This window comes from Delphinapterus leucas, chromosome 3 (genome assembly GCF_059928025.1).
Source record: "Delphinapterus leucas isolate spDelLeu-1000000601 "Yukka" chromosome 3, BTC_Dleu_Yukka2, whole genome shotgun sequence".
In the NCBI taxonomy this organism is placed as follows: domain Eukaryota; kingdom Metazoa; phylum Chordata; class Mammalia; order Artiodactyla; family Monodontidae; genus Delphinapterus; species Delphinapterus leucas.
Genome location: NC_143131.1, coordinates 161,150,457 through 161,166,636, shown reverse-complemented (window position 1 = coordinate 161,166,636; position 16,180 = coordinate 161,150,457). Strand labels below are relative to the sequence as shown.

The following is a 16,180-nucleotide window of genomic DNA, read 5'->3' as shown; positions in this document are numbered from 1 at the left end:
GGGAAAGCTGAGGGATTGGGGCAACCCCAGGCCATCAGGCCAGACCCCAGGATGGGCTGTGTCATGTCCCCCAGACCAGACCCTCAGGACAGGGGCAAAGGCCTGGCCAGCAGGACCTTAAAGCCCATCCAGCCCAGGCTCTGCTGTAGGCAGTGTGGGCCATCACTGTGTGGGACCAGGGAACCTGGCCAGGGGTCCTCAGCCCTTTGTACCAGGCTTGGTGATCCAGAGCTGGCCCTGCACCTGTTGCTCTGGGGGTCCCAGCCCTGGAGGTTCTGGCCCAGCATAGGGGTGGGGGGATGGGGTGCTTCAGAGCTTTCTTGAAGTGTGTGGAAACTGAGGTCCTAGGACCCAGAAAGTGGGAGTATGGGGAGGAGGGGGAAGGGGAGGGCCTGTGGGGGCCCCAGGAGGAGGGGGCTGGCCACACACCCTCCAGAACTTCAAAGCTGCTGCCCTGGGGGTGTGAGATTTGCAGGGGGCTGGGCCAAGGGGGGCCCTGGTGGGGTGAGGCCCTACTACCTCCGGGCCTTTAATATGGTTATTCCTCTCCTATCTCAACTACCTGTGAACAGGCCCACCAGGCCCATTTCCTCCTTCTTCAGGGCTGGCGGGAGGGGCTGTAAACTCCCTGGAGAGGTGCTTCTGAGGCCCAGGCAGGCTGCACTGTGTTCTGCCCTCCCTCTGAGTTGAGGGTAAAGGGCAGCGGCTGAGGGGCTGGGCCAGGGTTCATGGGGACATGCTGATCTTGGCAGGTGAGGGGGGCCAGCTGGGCTCTAGAGGGGGCTCCAGATAGATCCCACATCAGCAAAAGGCAGGAGCAGAGAGGCCCTGGGGAGCCCCCTCATCCCACTTCCTCTGGCACTAGAGGGAAACTGAGGCCCCGGGTGGGGCTTGCTCCTGGCCAGCAGAGAGTTGAGAGTTTTGCCTCCTCATTCACACAGGCTCTTGCTAGCTCCCGTCGCCCATTTACTGGGGCCTGTCCTGTGGATCTATGGGCCTCTTCTGGTGGGGTTCTGCCCCTCTCTGTCCTGGAGCCGTGGCGATGGGTAGTGGGAGCCTGGTGCCTCACCTGGTAGAGAGCTGAGACCAGGTAGGCAGAACCTACCTCTGCATCAGCTCCCAGGGTAGCTCCTTTCTTGTTTCTGGGTATCTGGGCTCTGCTCCCTTAGGAGGCCCGGCTCTGTCCCTGCTTCCTCTCTTGGCATCTCACCCTTGTGACCTTGTGGCTATGCCTCCACCCCCTGCCCAACCTGTCTCCCCTACCCTTTCATCTGAGGAGCCCCTGGCACCTGGTTCCCAGCAGGTACCAATTAGGGCAACTCCTGCCCGTACCCTAACTTAGAGGTGCTGCACCATTTGTACTGTCTGTGCACTGTGGATGTGGCCCATAGGCAGCTCGAGTGGGGCACCTGTCACCCCCCACCTCCAGGGCTGAACCCCTGTGTGGAGTGTCTGACCTGGCTCTACTGCCTGGTGGGCTGTGAGGGCTTGCGGGTCCTCCTGGCTGGTGATTCACACCCGTGGGTGAGATTGGCCACCTGCACTCCAGTCTCGGACACTGTCCTGTGTGCTTAATCACTGTCTCCCTCTTTATAGAGTGTCTGCCTGCAGTCTGTCTGGACCCAGCCAACCCCTTGGGGCCCCATTTGGGAATTGCTGGTGGTCAGCTACAGTCCCGGAACAGTGGGTGACCTGGCCTGAAATGGGCCTGGTGGTGGGGGAGCAGTGAGCCCCGAGCCAACAAGGCCATGGGCTTGGGGTGGGACGTTGGTGTGCCAGCCCGGGAAGCTGATGCGTGATTTGGAGTGTGAAAGCAGGGGCTTTGGGGTCCAGAGCCCTGCGTCTGTCTCTAGTCCCTTAGCCTCACTGGGCCTCTTCTGGCTCTGTCTTCAGTAGCTTGGAGCCTCCAGCAAAGACCACTGTGGCCAGTAAAGTGGTGGGGTTGGTGTTCCCTGAGTCCTGTCTTGAGGGATGAAGCCATGTTTCCTTCTCTCCTCCCTCCCTCCCTTGATGGGTTCCCACTCCATCCATCAGGCAGCTCCCCATACCCTACCACAGCTCTCTCCCAGTGCAGGGCTCTGTGTGGAGTGGACATTCCTGCCCACGATGGGTCTGCACAGCCCCGTCCAGGACCCCTGCCCAGCCAGCCACAACTCTCTGTTGGCAGAGGGTGGCCCTTCACTCCCTACTCTCAAGGACACCATGTGGCCCTGATGTCTAGCCACGGAGCCAGCTGAATTGGGCTTCCCTCCCTCTGCTTTCAGCAGGCACGGGCCTCCCAATTACGAGGCTCCTGTCTGTTCCCAGCCCCCTCCCTTCCAGCATATGGCTCATGCAGGGTGGCTATGCTGGGCCTGACCTTTGAGTGGGTGGGGCTAGGCCTCCTCCCCTCAGCTCCAGCATCATCTCCCCCCTGCCCCCACCTGTCCTAGCCTGTCCCTCCACCCCTGCCTCCTCAGCTTTCTCCCTCCTTGTGGGTCTGGCTGGATATCAGGGCAGCGTTCAGAGGTGGTGGTAGTAGTGGGGAGAGGGGCATGGAAGGATGCAGAGAGAAGCAAGGACCCTGCTCCTGGCTTGGAGAGATGAAGGTGTGGCCTTGAGAAAGCCACTCCTTCACCCTCTGGCTCCTGCAGCCTAAGTTTTCAGAGGCCCACCCAGCTCTGCATACCCCAAATACCCTGGATGGATGGATGTAGGCAATAGCCATGGAGGGACAACGTGAGGCTTCTGCCAACAGAATGCCTCATTTGTCCTTGAGGCTCTCCCTGTCTGCCTTGGAAAGATCCCCATCCCAAGGTTCTGAGCATGATGCCAGGATTTGGCCAACCATACATTGAGAGACTGCCGACCTCTGCCAAGACTTGCATTCCTGAGCTATGCCCTATGGTGGAGGGGAGGCCAGGGGTCAGCTCTAGCCTCTGACCTGAGGATGGACAGAGGCAGGAGGGAGCCCCTGGGAGTTCTTGGGTTCATGCAGCAGCTCTCTGCCAGTGAGGGATGTCCCTCATGACCTCCCAACTGGATTCCAGCTGCATGAGCTGGACTTCTAAAGTGGCTTTTGCAGGAGGTAGAAGGAGGCCAGGCTCAGAGAGAAGCGGCTGCCTGATTTCCAGGCTTCAGGCTGGTGAGCCTCAAATTGAGGGAACATGTCCGTCCTCCCAACCAGACTGGGCTCCTAGAATACCCCTGGTGGGCTGAGAAGGGGACCCCACACGGGGGCCATGTCCCCAAGCCCAGGGAGCATGGCCACGTAGCTGGTGCTCAAATGTCAACTGAATGAAGCATGTTGTGGATGTCTGGGGAAGTGGCTTTCAGCTGACTTGGTGGATGTCCTGCTGCACCACTGACTTGCATGGGGTCTCCCCCCTGGGGCTGCCATGGTCCCCTGCTCACTGCACTGTACATCCCCTGCAACAGGCAGGCCTCCTTTTCCCTTTCTCTGCACTTCCATTGGGGTCTTCTGCCCTGGTCTCTAGTCTACCCCGCCCCAGACTTCAAGACCACTGGCTGCTTCCTCCTTTCTTTGGAGTGGCCATCCTTCTTCCTTCCCCTGGAATTCTGGCTCTGGAGGCTATTGCAGAGGCCCCAGGAGTCTCTGAGCTAAGCATGCCCACCCCACCTCCCATCGTGGCCCCTCCCAGAGGGTCACAACCAATCCAGGCCCCATGCCTTGCTGACCCACCACCAAAAATCCAGCACAATCCACAGGTTTGTTTGGTTGTTTCTTCTTTTCGTTTTTGTTTTTTGTTTGTTTGTTTTTACTTTCCCCATAGTTTGAAACTCACAAGCTATGACTAAAATAATTTCTTTCATAGAAAGAAAAAGAAAACAACAATAACACATCTGTTTGTCTAGTTCCTATGTATGGTGGATATAGCAGCATTGGAAATAAAATTAAAACCAAAAATGCAAAATTCAAGGCAGAGGAAGGTCATATCCCTAGCGAGCCGTGCAGCTTGTCCTCCCCACCCCCCCGCCCCAACTGTCTCTTCCCCCTGCCTGGAGGGTAGGGCCTCGGGGACAGGGGGCTGGGCAACATTTCACAGTGGCAGAGGCTGAGGAGGAGAGGTCTTAGCATGGCAGCACCTGGCAGGAAGCCCCTGTGGGCATTGGTTGAGAGGTCCATCAGTCTCGCTCATTCCCAGACAGGATGGATGAGTCAGACGTGAGCAGAGCCAAGTCAAGCGGCCAACCAGAGGCTCCACAACAGTGGCCAGTGGCGGCGGGTAGGTCTGATGTACCATAGCTACAGCAGCAGGACCTGGGGGTCCGTCCTGGCTATGAGGGGCTGGGAAGGAGACCAGTCCTCTGGGGTCTTTGGGTCCTCTGTCTGTAGCACCAGTGTGGGATCACCCCCCGACTCCCAATCTCCCAAACAACCCAACCCAAAGTGAGCCTCCAAGGCAGGGTATGGAGCTGAGTACGACCTGGACAGCAGTACAGGCCAGTGGCTCCCTTCTTGCCTTCCGCTTACAAGGGGCTGTGAATGAGGGAGGTGGAGAGAGGTGCTAGGCCAAGAGGGAGGCAACAGCAAGACTGGAACAGCAGGCTTTGCTCCTCTTCTGTGGATGCGATGGGGTGCAAGTGGGAATGTGAAGACAGGGAGACAGGAGAGCCAGGCGCAGGAGTTTCTGTCAGCTGCAAAGTAGAAGGCACAGCAGACCAGGCTGAGTGGCACCTTGCTGGGGCCTGGGTGTCTGATGCCCAGCACAGGGCAGCCAGGACAGAGCCAGGCCTCGTGTTCCAGGCCCTTTCTCAGCCTACTGCCGTCAGGCCCTGTCTCCTTCACCCAAGCCCAGGTGGTTCTTGCGGTTCTGCACAGCAAAGGCTCTCCCTGATAGGGTTCCTGGTTGAGAGCGTTGGCAGGTATCAGACCGAGGAAGGAGTGCCACAGGCCTCCAGGCACCTGAATCGTTGTAGGATGGGCCTCATACCTTAGTGGGAAGGGTAAGGGGACAAGATGCCCCCCACAGGTTCTCCACAGCTCATTCTGCCAGGAGATACTGCTCTACATGACGAGGTCAGGTGGAGGGAAACATGTGGTCTTCGGAGGAAGGTAATGGCAGGCTAAATCCCCACCCCTGGAGCCCCGCCCCCAGAGAGGACCCCGCCACCCTACAGGAGCCCCATCCCTGGAGTTTCACCCCAGGAAGGGCCCCACACCTGTCGGGAAGAACTCCATCCCACTCATGAGCCTCACCCCTGCCCTACCACGGAGGACCCCGCCACCCTCCAGGAGCTCCATCCCAGAGCCCCGCCCCATCCATGGAGGAGTCCCCCCGCCGCCACCAGGAGGACCCGCAGCCCGGTGCGGCGCCCACTACTTGCAGGTGTGCACGTCGTAGATGCGCGCGCACTCCTGGCAGCTCACGTAGCAGCACCAGTGGAAAACGCAGTGGCACTTCTCCCTGCGCCGCTCGGTGCGCGCGTTATGGCCGCGACCGCAGCACAGCAGGTCGCAGCCATCTATGCCGTGCGAGCTCACGTTGCAGGTGCGGTCGCGCGTGCCGAAGGATCCCGTCTCGGGGTTGGGCTCACAGAAGTTGGGCGAGGCCTCGTAGTAGACCAGGTCGCGCTCTGTGGGCACCTTGAAGTAGGTGTAGCGTGGCCGCAGGGTCTCCACCCAGCCGCGCGACTCGCGGTGCTTCTCCACCACCATCTCCGAGGCGCTGTCATACTTGTCCTTGAGGAAGTCACCAATGGCACGGAAGTCGGGCTGCGACCACCAGCAGGTCTTCACCTCACAGCTGCCCGAGAGCCCATGGCACTTGCACTTGAGGTGCATGTGGCTGGCGATGGCCTGCAGGAGCGTGGGCAAGCGGGGGCGTCAGGGCAGGCCCTCAGTCTCCCCACCTCCCACGTAGGGTGGCTGTACTCCTTGCCTGTAGTCCCCCTCCACTCACCTGGCAAACCCAGTCCCCCCACCTGCTCCATAAAGCTCCGGGACTTCCGGGTGGAGCAGGTGCCCTCTTCCAGCACCACCCTTCCGTGTGGTGCTACAGGTTCTTGTGCCATGTGGCTCCCCTGGTAGACCCAAGATCCCTGGAGGGCAGGGCCTGGGAGACCCCCTCCTGGGCTGGGTCTACTTCTAGGCCATCTATGTTGAGTGAAGGAAGGAAGGGGCTGTAACATGTGATATGTAAGTGCCGGGGTGTAGGAAGGAAGTCGTTCATTGTGACTGGGGAAACCCAAGACCTCCGTCTAGAGGAGATGTACATGGGATGGGTGGCAAGGCTAGGGGCTGACCTGAGCACGGATAATGGTAGTGGCTTGAGCAGGGTACCTTCAGGGCCCAGGAAGCTGGTTTTATCAGATTGTAGGGGAGTTGCTGAGGATTGTATGTGTTTCTCCTGTGGGCATCCCAACGTCAGGTTGTCTTCCCTTCTCTCTTTGGGGGACGGAGTGGGGCTGGGGGTGAAAGGTCCTGTGGCATAATCAGAACTATGGCTGAACTGGCCACTAGCATGGGCACTGGCCACATGTGAGGTCCTGAGATGCGGCTGGTGGTCCAAATTGAGAAGTGCTGTTAAGTGCAAACCACATGCTGGGTCATACTAAGTCCCCAGACTTTGTAAAAGAAGAGGATGTAAAATATCTCATTCAAAATTTTAATATTGATTGCATTATTGCAATAACATGTTGGCTATATTGGGTTAAATAAAATTCATTATTAGAGCAAATTTCACCTGTTTCCTTTTAAAATGTGGCTACTAGAAATTGATAAATCTAAGGCTTCATGTGGGCTCTGTGTCCAGATGCTGCCTCTACCCTGTCCCCCTCTGCCTGCTCTTTCTTCAACCCTTCCCTCTCATACTGGCACGTTTTTAGGAGCATCTGTAAATTACATTCCCCCACCGCAGTCCAGGTCTGTCTAATCTCCATTCTCTTCTCTTTTGTGACCAAGCTTTTCCAGAGAGGAGCTGCCACTTCCCATCTCTGCCTCCTCAGTCTCTTGTTTTAGTTCTACTTTTGATCAAAGTTATATATGCACATACTTTGAAAAGTCCAAGAGTTCCTAAGACCTATTAAGAAAAACAGGAGTTTTGCCCCCACACTCTCATTCACAGCACTTTCCTGACCACTTGAGGCAGCACCTTGTACCTCTACACCTCTGATAAGATGCTTGTCTTGCTACTTCTTGATTTTTCAGTGTTTGGCATTGTCTATGGACCTCTCACCATGGAGGTCCCATGGGACCTCACTCCACAACTCTGATGCACACTTTTCCCAGCCCCCTTCCTACACTAAAATCTGTAGCATAATTCCAGTTAGATCAAAATTTAGTGCTGACAGTATTGGGGCTGTGGTAAATGTCATACTTAGTTGAGCCACGTGCCATGATAGCTTTTCCTTTTCTACGAAACGTTTTGTTGTTGCTGGTTTTTTTGTTTGTTTGTTTGTTTTGTTTTGTTTTTGCTGTACGCGGGCCTCTCACTGTTGTGGCCTCTCCCGTTGTGGAGCACAGGCTCCGGACGCGCAGGCCCAGCGGCCATGGCCCACGGGCGCAGCCGCTCCGCGGCACGTGGGATCCTCCCGGACTGGGGCACAAACCCGTATCCCCTGCATTGGCAAGCGGACTCCCAACCACTGTGCCACCAGGGAAGCCCCATGTTGTTGCTGTTTTTAATGTACTCATCACAGGTTCAGTCTCACTAACTCCTTTCATTGTCTAAATATTCTCTTCAAGACTTTCAAACACACCAGCTGATCTATGGATTTCATCTTCTTGGAGACATCTTTTTCAAAGGCCTTCTGGTAAATTTTGTGAAATGTGCATGTCTGAAAACAAATCTTTTCTACTTAAAGTTGAAAAGATGATTTAGCTGGGTATAAAAGTCTTGGCTTAAAATATTTCCCCCTCTCAGGATTCTGAAAGCATTACTCTATTTTATTCTAGCTTTCACTGTTGTTCTTAGAAACTCTGATGACATTTTGATTCCTGATCCTTTGCATGAAACCAAAGCGTTTTCTGGGAAGCTTGGAAGGCTTTTCTGTGTCATAGGCTGTGGATTTCACAGCGAATTTTGATGTGGGTCTTCCCCTTTCTTGTGCTAATCACTTATGGGGCCTGTTTTGTCTGAACTTCTGCTCTTCAGCCCTGGGAACCTTCTTGTCTTATTTCTTTACCAAATTCCTCATCTTCATGTTCATCATTGTCTTTCTTGGACAGATCCTCCATATTTTCTATTCTTTCCTATTTTCCATCTCCTTGTCTTTTTTTCTCTACTTTGTGGGAAGCGTGTCTCAACTATCTTCCAACCTTTCTGCTGAGAGTTTTGTTTTTGCTGTCCTATTTTTAATCTCTAAGAGCTTCTTTTTTCCCCTGAATGTTCTTTTAAATTAACATCCTGTTCCAATTTTATGGATTCAGTGTTTTATCTCTCTGGGGATACTGATGGTTTTTTGAAGTTTTCATCCCTTTGTAATGTCTCTTTCCCATAAGTTTGGGTTTCTTTTTTCTTTATTTTGGTCTTTACCTTTGTGGTTGCTGGAGGCCTTCCTCAGATGTTCAGTGATCCTTGGCTGCCTGCTCATATTTGAAAGTGGGGCGCCAAAAATCTTGTTGGAACCTCCTGTACGTGGGAGGGACTCATCTACTTGGGCCCTCACTGTAGAGTGATCTGGCCACGTTGCTTTTGGGGGAACCCCCACCTCAAAATCTTCAAGTTTCTTCTCTTGGGATGGTCTGATTCTCAGGGGAGAATCTTCCATTTTCCTGCCTAGAGCATAATCAAGCTTCACTGTGGCACTAGGACATTAGGAAGACAAATGTGTATGTAGCCAGACTACTTTCACTTGGGCAGCCTCACCCTCAGCAGTCCAGACACCTTCTGCTTTACCCTTTTTAGGGAATAAGCCTCCAGACTTCAGCCATGGGGATGGAGGGGTGCTGTCTGGATGCAAGATGTTGGATAGAAGAGCTGGTACATTAAAAAGTGCTTTTAAAATAGACTTTAAAATGAAAATGCAGCTCAGCATACACACTTTTTCCCCAGACCAGCAAATGACCAGTCTTTCTGTTTCCAGCCCCATATCTATCTCAACTTCTCAAGATATCTGATACTAGAAATTCCTTGGTTGATTCTCAGAGTTCTCTACTGGCTTAAGATCCAGCTTTCTTGAGTGTACTAAGATATTGAGTATTCATCCATCTACTTTTTGCTTTCAAAATTTTGTTGCCATTGTCACCTTTTCTGTTTTCCATGTTCTCAATAGTCTATTTATATATCTTAAAATTAATTCATTGTCATTTTAGTGGAGTTCTAGGAGAATGCAGAGGAAAATATTTGTATTTTGTTTGTCATCTTTAACTGGAAACTCCCATTCATTCTTCAGGTCTACAATTTCTATGGGATTCTTTCCCAAATCTTACATTTTAGCTTTGTGAACATAAGTAAGCATATTTTTTCTCATAATCTATGTCTAATAATTCCAGTATTTGAGTCTTGTTTCTGTTTTTTTTTGTTGTTGTTGTTTTGTTTTGTTTTGCTGATTATCACTCATTTAACAGGTTATCTTTGATTATGTGTTGAACATTGTGTTTGAAAAGTTGTTTGTAGAAAAAAATTTCAGCCTAGCATAAGGTTATCATCCTCCAAAGAGGATTTATCTGCTTTCTCCAGGTACATGGGGATACCAGCAATTTGGGATCACCTTAATCCATTCAGTCTAGAGATTTTACTAGCCTGTACATGTGCATAAGGGCTTGTCTACTTCTGATTTTCCTTTACTCCTCGGGATCCCAGCCTCAACCAAGGAGTTTTTTCCTAGACATAGCACCTTTGGTGGGCCCCTTTTAGCTCTGTGAGGCTGCTGGAAATGCAGCTCAGCATATGCACTTTTTTCCCAGACCAGCAAATGATCCCTGGACAAAAGCTGCCCCAGGCACCAGGTTCAGAGTCTTGTCTTCTCCTGGACTTTGGACTGCTAATTCCTCACTATATGGTTAGTTATTTGACACTTAACAATTATTTTATGGAAGTGCAATATACATGCAAAAGTTTATATATCATAAGCATGGAATATGACAAAATTTCATGAATTACCAGCCTCAGGACACCAGCTCCTCAGGAACTCCCACCATGCTCTGTTCCAGTTGTTATACTCTCCCCTCTCCAGGGCATATATTCTAACAGCATCTCCTTGATGACTAATGATATTGATCACCTTTTCACATATTTATTGGACATTTCTAGATTTTCTTCTGTGAAGTGGCTTTCCATTTTTCAGCCAACTTTTCTATTGGGTTGTTAGTCTTTTTGTTCTTTTTATACTATAACTTTCATATACTTGTTGTGTGTATATATTGTGAACATCTCCTTCTGTGTGGATTGCCTTTTCAGTTTCACGGTGGTGCCTTTCTATAAATTTTAATATAGTCCACATTATTACATTTTTCTTTCATTGTGAGTGCTTCTTTGGCCTGTTTAGGAAATCTTTGCCTACTCCAAGGTCACAGAGATGTTCTTCTATGTTTTCTTCTAAAACATTCTTTCTTTTATCTTTCCCATTTGGAAATGGGAAATTGATTTTTTATATGATGTGAGGTAGGGGTCAAGACTAATTTTTTTCCACATTGTTATCCAATTGACTGAGCACCATTTATTGAAAAGACCACTTCCCCCTTTGCAGCACTATCTTCCCTGTGATAAATCAGGTAACTTATACAGGTGAGTATTCTGTACTTTTAAAGGGTACTTTTTACACTTCATCCTACATTTGTACGTGTCTTTAGCCAGAAGATTAATGGGAGTCACCTAGTTCCCTGTTGCTAGAAGTTAAGTGTTCACTCTTCAGCTCTCTGCAGTGCCCTGGTTCCACTGGCCAAGGCCAGGGCCAACTCTGCTGAACACTTTTCAGTCCCTACACATATCACTTCCTATCAGCAGTGCCCCACTGAACCTCTGACTAGGTTCACTAAGCCCCCTTTTCAGAAGGGCTCACAAAGCCCTGCACAGCTTGGTCTCTGCTGGCCTTTCCATCCCCCAAATCTTTTTCTTCCTCTGTTCTCCATATTCTACCTGGACTAACTCACATGCATTCTTTCACCTCTGAGCTACCCAGAGGCTCTCCTGGTTTCCCTTCACCTAGATAACTGCCAATTATTCTGCTTGTCTCCACTCACCACCTCTGCGAGAAGTCTTTTTTGAGAATCCAGCCTGGGTCTGACCTCTCCACTATGTCCAGATCACCTTGTGTGTGTGCATTTCTTCATCGTAGAACTTACCACACTGTGGTGTAGCAGCCTGGCTGTCTCCCTCCCTGGACGTGCAGGAGCTCCTGCAGGGCAGGCCTTTCTCCCATCCCTCCTTCCTTGTGACCCCAGCTGCACAGGTGGACCTGCCATACTGTGGGAATGCCCTAGACCTCGTGGAGCAACTGGACAGCCCTGTGTTTCAGACACCGCTGGGCAGGAGGTGAGCAGACCCCCAGCCTGGCCACCATATACATACATCCCTCCCACAGCCCACCACCCTGCCTACACCATGCCATACTCCTCAAGGGACCAGGGCACATACCCTGCTCAGAAAGCTTCTATTTCCCAGGGACCCTCAGGGGTGTGGTCTCAGGGCTCTCGGGTCCACAACCCAGGATGGGGGCGGGGGCCGCGGACGTACCTGGCGCCCAGCCTCATTGTTGTGGCGGTTCATGGCGGAGCGAGCGTCTGGTCGGTTCTCCCGCGCGTCTGCGAACTCCCGAGACACCATCCCTCCGAACTCGATGTCCTCACTGCAGCCGCCCCACTTCCAGCCCTCACCGGGCGAGCCCTGGTGGCGGCTGCTGCAGCCGCAGATGGCAGCGGAGCCCTCGGCGCACGAGCGTGTCACAGCGAAGGCTACGCCGGCGGAAGCGATGGCGTGCACAAAGGCGGACTCCCGGGTGGCTGCGGAAAGAGGCGACGTGGTTGGCAGGACCCGGCAGGGCTGAGGTGGTGGGACTGGCGTGGGGGCGTGGCTGCCTCTTCCCGGGCTGGGTCCTGGGTACTCACAGTGGGCGTGGAGTGCTAGACTCGCAGCACGGTAACCGCGGTACAGTAATGGGAGTCGGGGAGGCAGGGCTGCGGTGGGACAGGAGCGCGCGTCCCCGAGGGAGGACCCAAGGAGGAGGGAGAGCTTCCCCAAAGAAAGTATACGGAGGGCTAAGGAGCCCAAGGCAAGATGCTGGACATAACTTGTCATGGAGAACAGCAATGACGGCTGAAATCAGAAAGTCAGGTCATAATCAGTGCTGGTGAGGATGTGGAGAAATCAGAACGCTGTACACTGCTGGCTGGAAGGAAGCTGGTGCTGCCCCTTGGAAATGGATTTGGCAGCTTGTTGAAAACATACACCTACCCTATGACCTGGTCATTCACCTCTGAGGTATTTACCCTGGAGGAAACCTGTGTCCCTGCAAAGACCAGGAAGCAAATGTCACTGCAGCGTTATTTGTAATAGCCCCAAACTGGCAGCTCCAAAATGTCCATCAACAGGTGAATGGATGAAAAATTGTGGCATAAAATAAATAAGTCGTGGGTATGTGATGTACAGATGGTGACTAGAGTTAATAATATTGTATATTAGAAAGTTAAGAGCGTAGATCTTAAAAGTTCTCATCATAAGAAAAAATCTTGTAACTGTGTGGGGTAATAGATGTTAAACTAAACTTATTGTTGTGATCGTTTCACAATATATACGAACATTGAATCATTATGCTGTACACCTAAACTAATATAATGTTGTATGTCAATTATATTTCAATTAAAAATTGTGGCACATCCATGAAATGGAATTCTATTTAGCATACCAGGAAAGAGAGCATGGATGAATCTCAAAGCAATCATGTGGATTGATTAAAAGGCATACAAAAAGGGTCCTTCTAGTGTCCCACCAACCCTTGGTGGAGCCCCCGTGCCCAGATGTCCTGGTTGGAAGCTTCCCACAGCCCTGCCCAGGGCATGGCCCCTGGTCCACATGCTGCCCACTTGTGCCTCTTTTTCTGCCTGCACACCCTTCCCCTCTTCCACTCCAGACACCAGGTACTGAGAGGCCCAGCTGAAGGGCTGCCTCTTCTGGAACCTTCCAAAGATCAGTGCCTCCATTGGCACCTTGCCTCCTGCTGGCCCCATGTGCTTGGGTCTGGAACTGAATGCCTGCCAGGAACCTCATCCAGGCTGTCTCTGACCTGGTATTGGAGCTGCCGCCTGCATGCAGCCTTCTCTTTCTGCACATGGAGAAAATGAGTCAGGGGATGTGGCACTGGTTTTCAGAATGCCAGTGGGTGATGGCTGGAGCTTGGGAAGGAAAAGCCGGTGGGGCCGAACTGGGTGAGACAGGCATGTGAGGGAGTCAAGGGAGGTCTGCCTTGGCGAGGCCAGCTGCAGGGGGTCGCTGGGTGTGGGAGGCCTAGCCTGACCCTGGTAGACAGAAGCCTAAAGGAGCTGGTCTCAAAGGACAGGCAGGAAATCGACAGAGGAAAAGCAGGGGGCAGGGGTATTCTGCATGGGGAGGCCCATAAGGGCAGGGCCTCAGGTGGGGAGGGGTTGGGCTGGCAGGACCAGAGGGAAGTACAGGGCATGCGGGGGACAGTCTGGAATTTGCAGAGGCTGGACTTCCAGCCAGGCTTCCCCAGACGGGATGAATGAATGCATCATGCCTCCTGAGTGTGTGTAAACATTTCTTCAAGGGCACCAAGCCACGATCCACTCCAGGTGGAGGACAAGGGCCTGGGGGTGCCCTGGGTCCCATGTGAGCTGATAGGACTCACTCCTGGACTCGCCATTCCACATGTGTGTGCGGGACTAGCCGCTGTTTGCCAAGCCCTGCTGGAGAAACGTCAGGGAGCAAGATGCCCTCGTGGAGCTCACCTGCTGATTAGCACGAATTTTAAAATCCTAGGTTAAAAAAAATGCTATGGGCTGTGGAGCGAACAGGAGAGATGTAGGAACAGGACCAACTAGGACCTTCTGTGCCAGACAAGGGGTGTGTGCCCTGCTGTGTCCCTGAGCTCCTCGTGGGCAGATGCCCCACTGCAGGCCTGGACACTGCTAGGGCTCCAAATGGCTACAGGAGAGTTATCAAAGGGGGCTGCTGTCTCCTCACCCCACATCAGTGCCCTGGAGGCATTTTTCCTGGCAGGGGGAGGGACAGGTGGGTTTCACCCTAGGGAGTGAGTAGAAGTTTTGTGTTGCTCCCCACACTTCCTCCAGATGCATGGTCTCGCCTGCTCCCAGGTTTGCATCTGAGCATGTGTGTCCCAAAGCTCAGGGGGCAGGGGCAGGAAAATGGTAAGATAGAGTTCCAGCCAGCAATGTGCACACACTCATCCACACATCTTCATACACCTCCACACACACCTGCCACTGAAAAGAGCACATTCACTCCTATACCAAGAACACACAGTGTGAGATGTGTCTGAGGAAGTGCCCTCTGCACGAGCCTCCCGATAGCTGTCAGGCCCCACCCTGCTTTTGGTGACTCTTTCTGTGGATTTGCCAACAGTTCTGGATGGTCCTCTGCAGGCCCCGGCCAACCTGTGTACTCCCCATGTTTTGCCCAGAGCAGGCCTGGACTCTTGCTGCTTTCTGGAAACTCCCAGGTGGTAAGCACCCAGCCACAAACCCAGAAAGGGACTCCCCATTTCTTCTCTGTCAGCCTCCCACTGACAGCTTGGTTGGGGACTGCCCAAGTCTGAAGGCTGCTCTGGCCTCCCGAAATGGCCCTGACCCATCCTGCCTCTCCTGGCTCTTCACCATGAGTCCAGCCCGCAGTATCTCCCAGTTGCACCAGAAGAGGTTCCTAGTTGGGACAGGCACCTCCAGCTTCCAGCTTCCCCCACCCATCCACACACATGTAACACACACACACACACACACACACACACACACACTCTCTCTCACTCTCTCACCAATATATGTATGCACACACATCCACAGACACACACGTAGGCACACACTCTTACACAGGTATGCACGCACATGCCCATACACACACTCACACATACTGTAGGAGGAGCGTTTTGTCCAGTGCCCATCTGGCTCTGCCCAGCCCTTCTCCAGTTCTTGCCACTGTGTCCTTGCTTGGCTCACACACAGGCTGACTCTGCCCCACCTCCTGCCCTCTCAGCCCTGTCCACCACTCCCTGGCCTCCAGCCACACTCAGCCCTCGTCCTTCCCTTGGGTTCTTTCCAACTGCTTCTCTGCTCATGTGCATCTGTCATGTCCCCATCCCTGCTCTTTGAGGCACAGACCAGGGTCCTGACCCTGCAGTCTGGGTTCGGTCCACACCTGGCCCTGGAGCCCTCGGGCTCCCCAGGTGCTTCAGGAGCACCCTCTTACATCCATTCTGCCTGAAAGCTCCCTTAGCTGGGGGCTGTGTCCTGTTCACCTTTTGTTTCTAACCTGGAGTCCCAGCCCATCCCACAGATGGTTGTTGGGGAGTGAGAGCCTGGTCAGAGGAGAGGGCACGGGCCCTGGGCTGGGGCAGGGAGTCCAGGAGGGTCTGAGCCCACCTGGGCAGGACTACCCCATGGGACCTGGCTCTCTGCCCCTCTCTACTCAGCTTGTCCTTGAATGAATTCAAGACAGCTCCCCTCACTGCTCCTTTTCCCAAATGTCAGCCAGGCAGCTGCCTCCTCAAGACACTTGAAGCCCCTGCCCCGTTTTCCTTTTATAATACAACTGATTAGTTACAGACCAGCCTAGAGCCACCTTCTGCTGACTCAAAGCACCAAGAACAAACAACTGCATGGACACAGACCCCTTTCCTTCTCGTCCCTCCACTCAGAAGAACCCCTGCCCTTATTCTTTTCTTAGTCCTTTTCAAGGACTCAGGTTGTCCCCCACCTCCAACTCCTTAGAGGGTGGGCTCAGATCCTGATTCTCACCCGTCCAGGGCCCTGGTGTGGTATCTGCCCTCCTGCCCAGGCAATGACCCTGGGTTAGGGGCTGTGAGCTGGTGGCCTGGGGGTTCCTTACCACCCCTCCCAGGGCAGGGTAGAGCCAGTATGTCCTGGGCATTCCTGGAACCCACTGCACACAACCTGGCGCCTCCTCCACTGCATCCTCTCTGGTGGCCCTTCTCAAGGCTCAGATTCTCCAAGCCTTGAATATGCTCCCCCAACTCCCTCTGACTCTGCCCCCTGAGGGCCCAGGGCTAGCTCCTATAGGAGGATCCTGCCTCTGTCTCTGCCTCTGCTCTG

The 16,180-nt window shown here is 53.1% G+C and overlaps 1 protein-coding gene across 1 annotated transcript in view; it reads right to left on the bottom strand.

The window, feature by feature from the left end:
* Window positions 1–5,280: 5,280 nt before the first annotated feature.
* The window catches only part of WNT3A (Wnt family member 3A), a 46,942-nt gene continuing 36,042 nt past the window's right edge, over window positions 5,281–16,180 (bottom strand). Inside the window, exons 3-4 of the mRNA XM_022563367.3 lie at window positions 11,619–11,884; window positions 5,281–5,800 (exon numbers count right to left, since the gene is read on the bottom strand). Of these exons, the coding sequence (XP_022419075.1) occupies window positions 5,321–5,800; window positions 11,619–11,884 (746 nt within the window). The 3' untranslated portion in view covers window positions 5,281–5,320. The remainder of the gene's footprint in view (window positions 5,801–11,618; window positions 11,885–16,180) is intronic.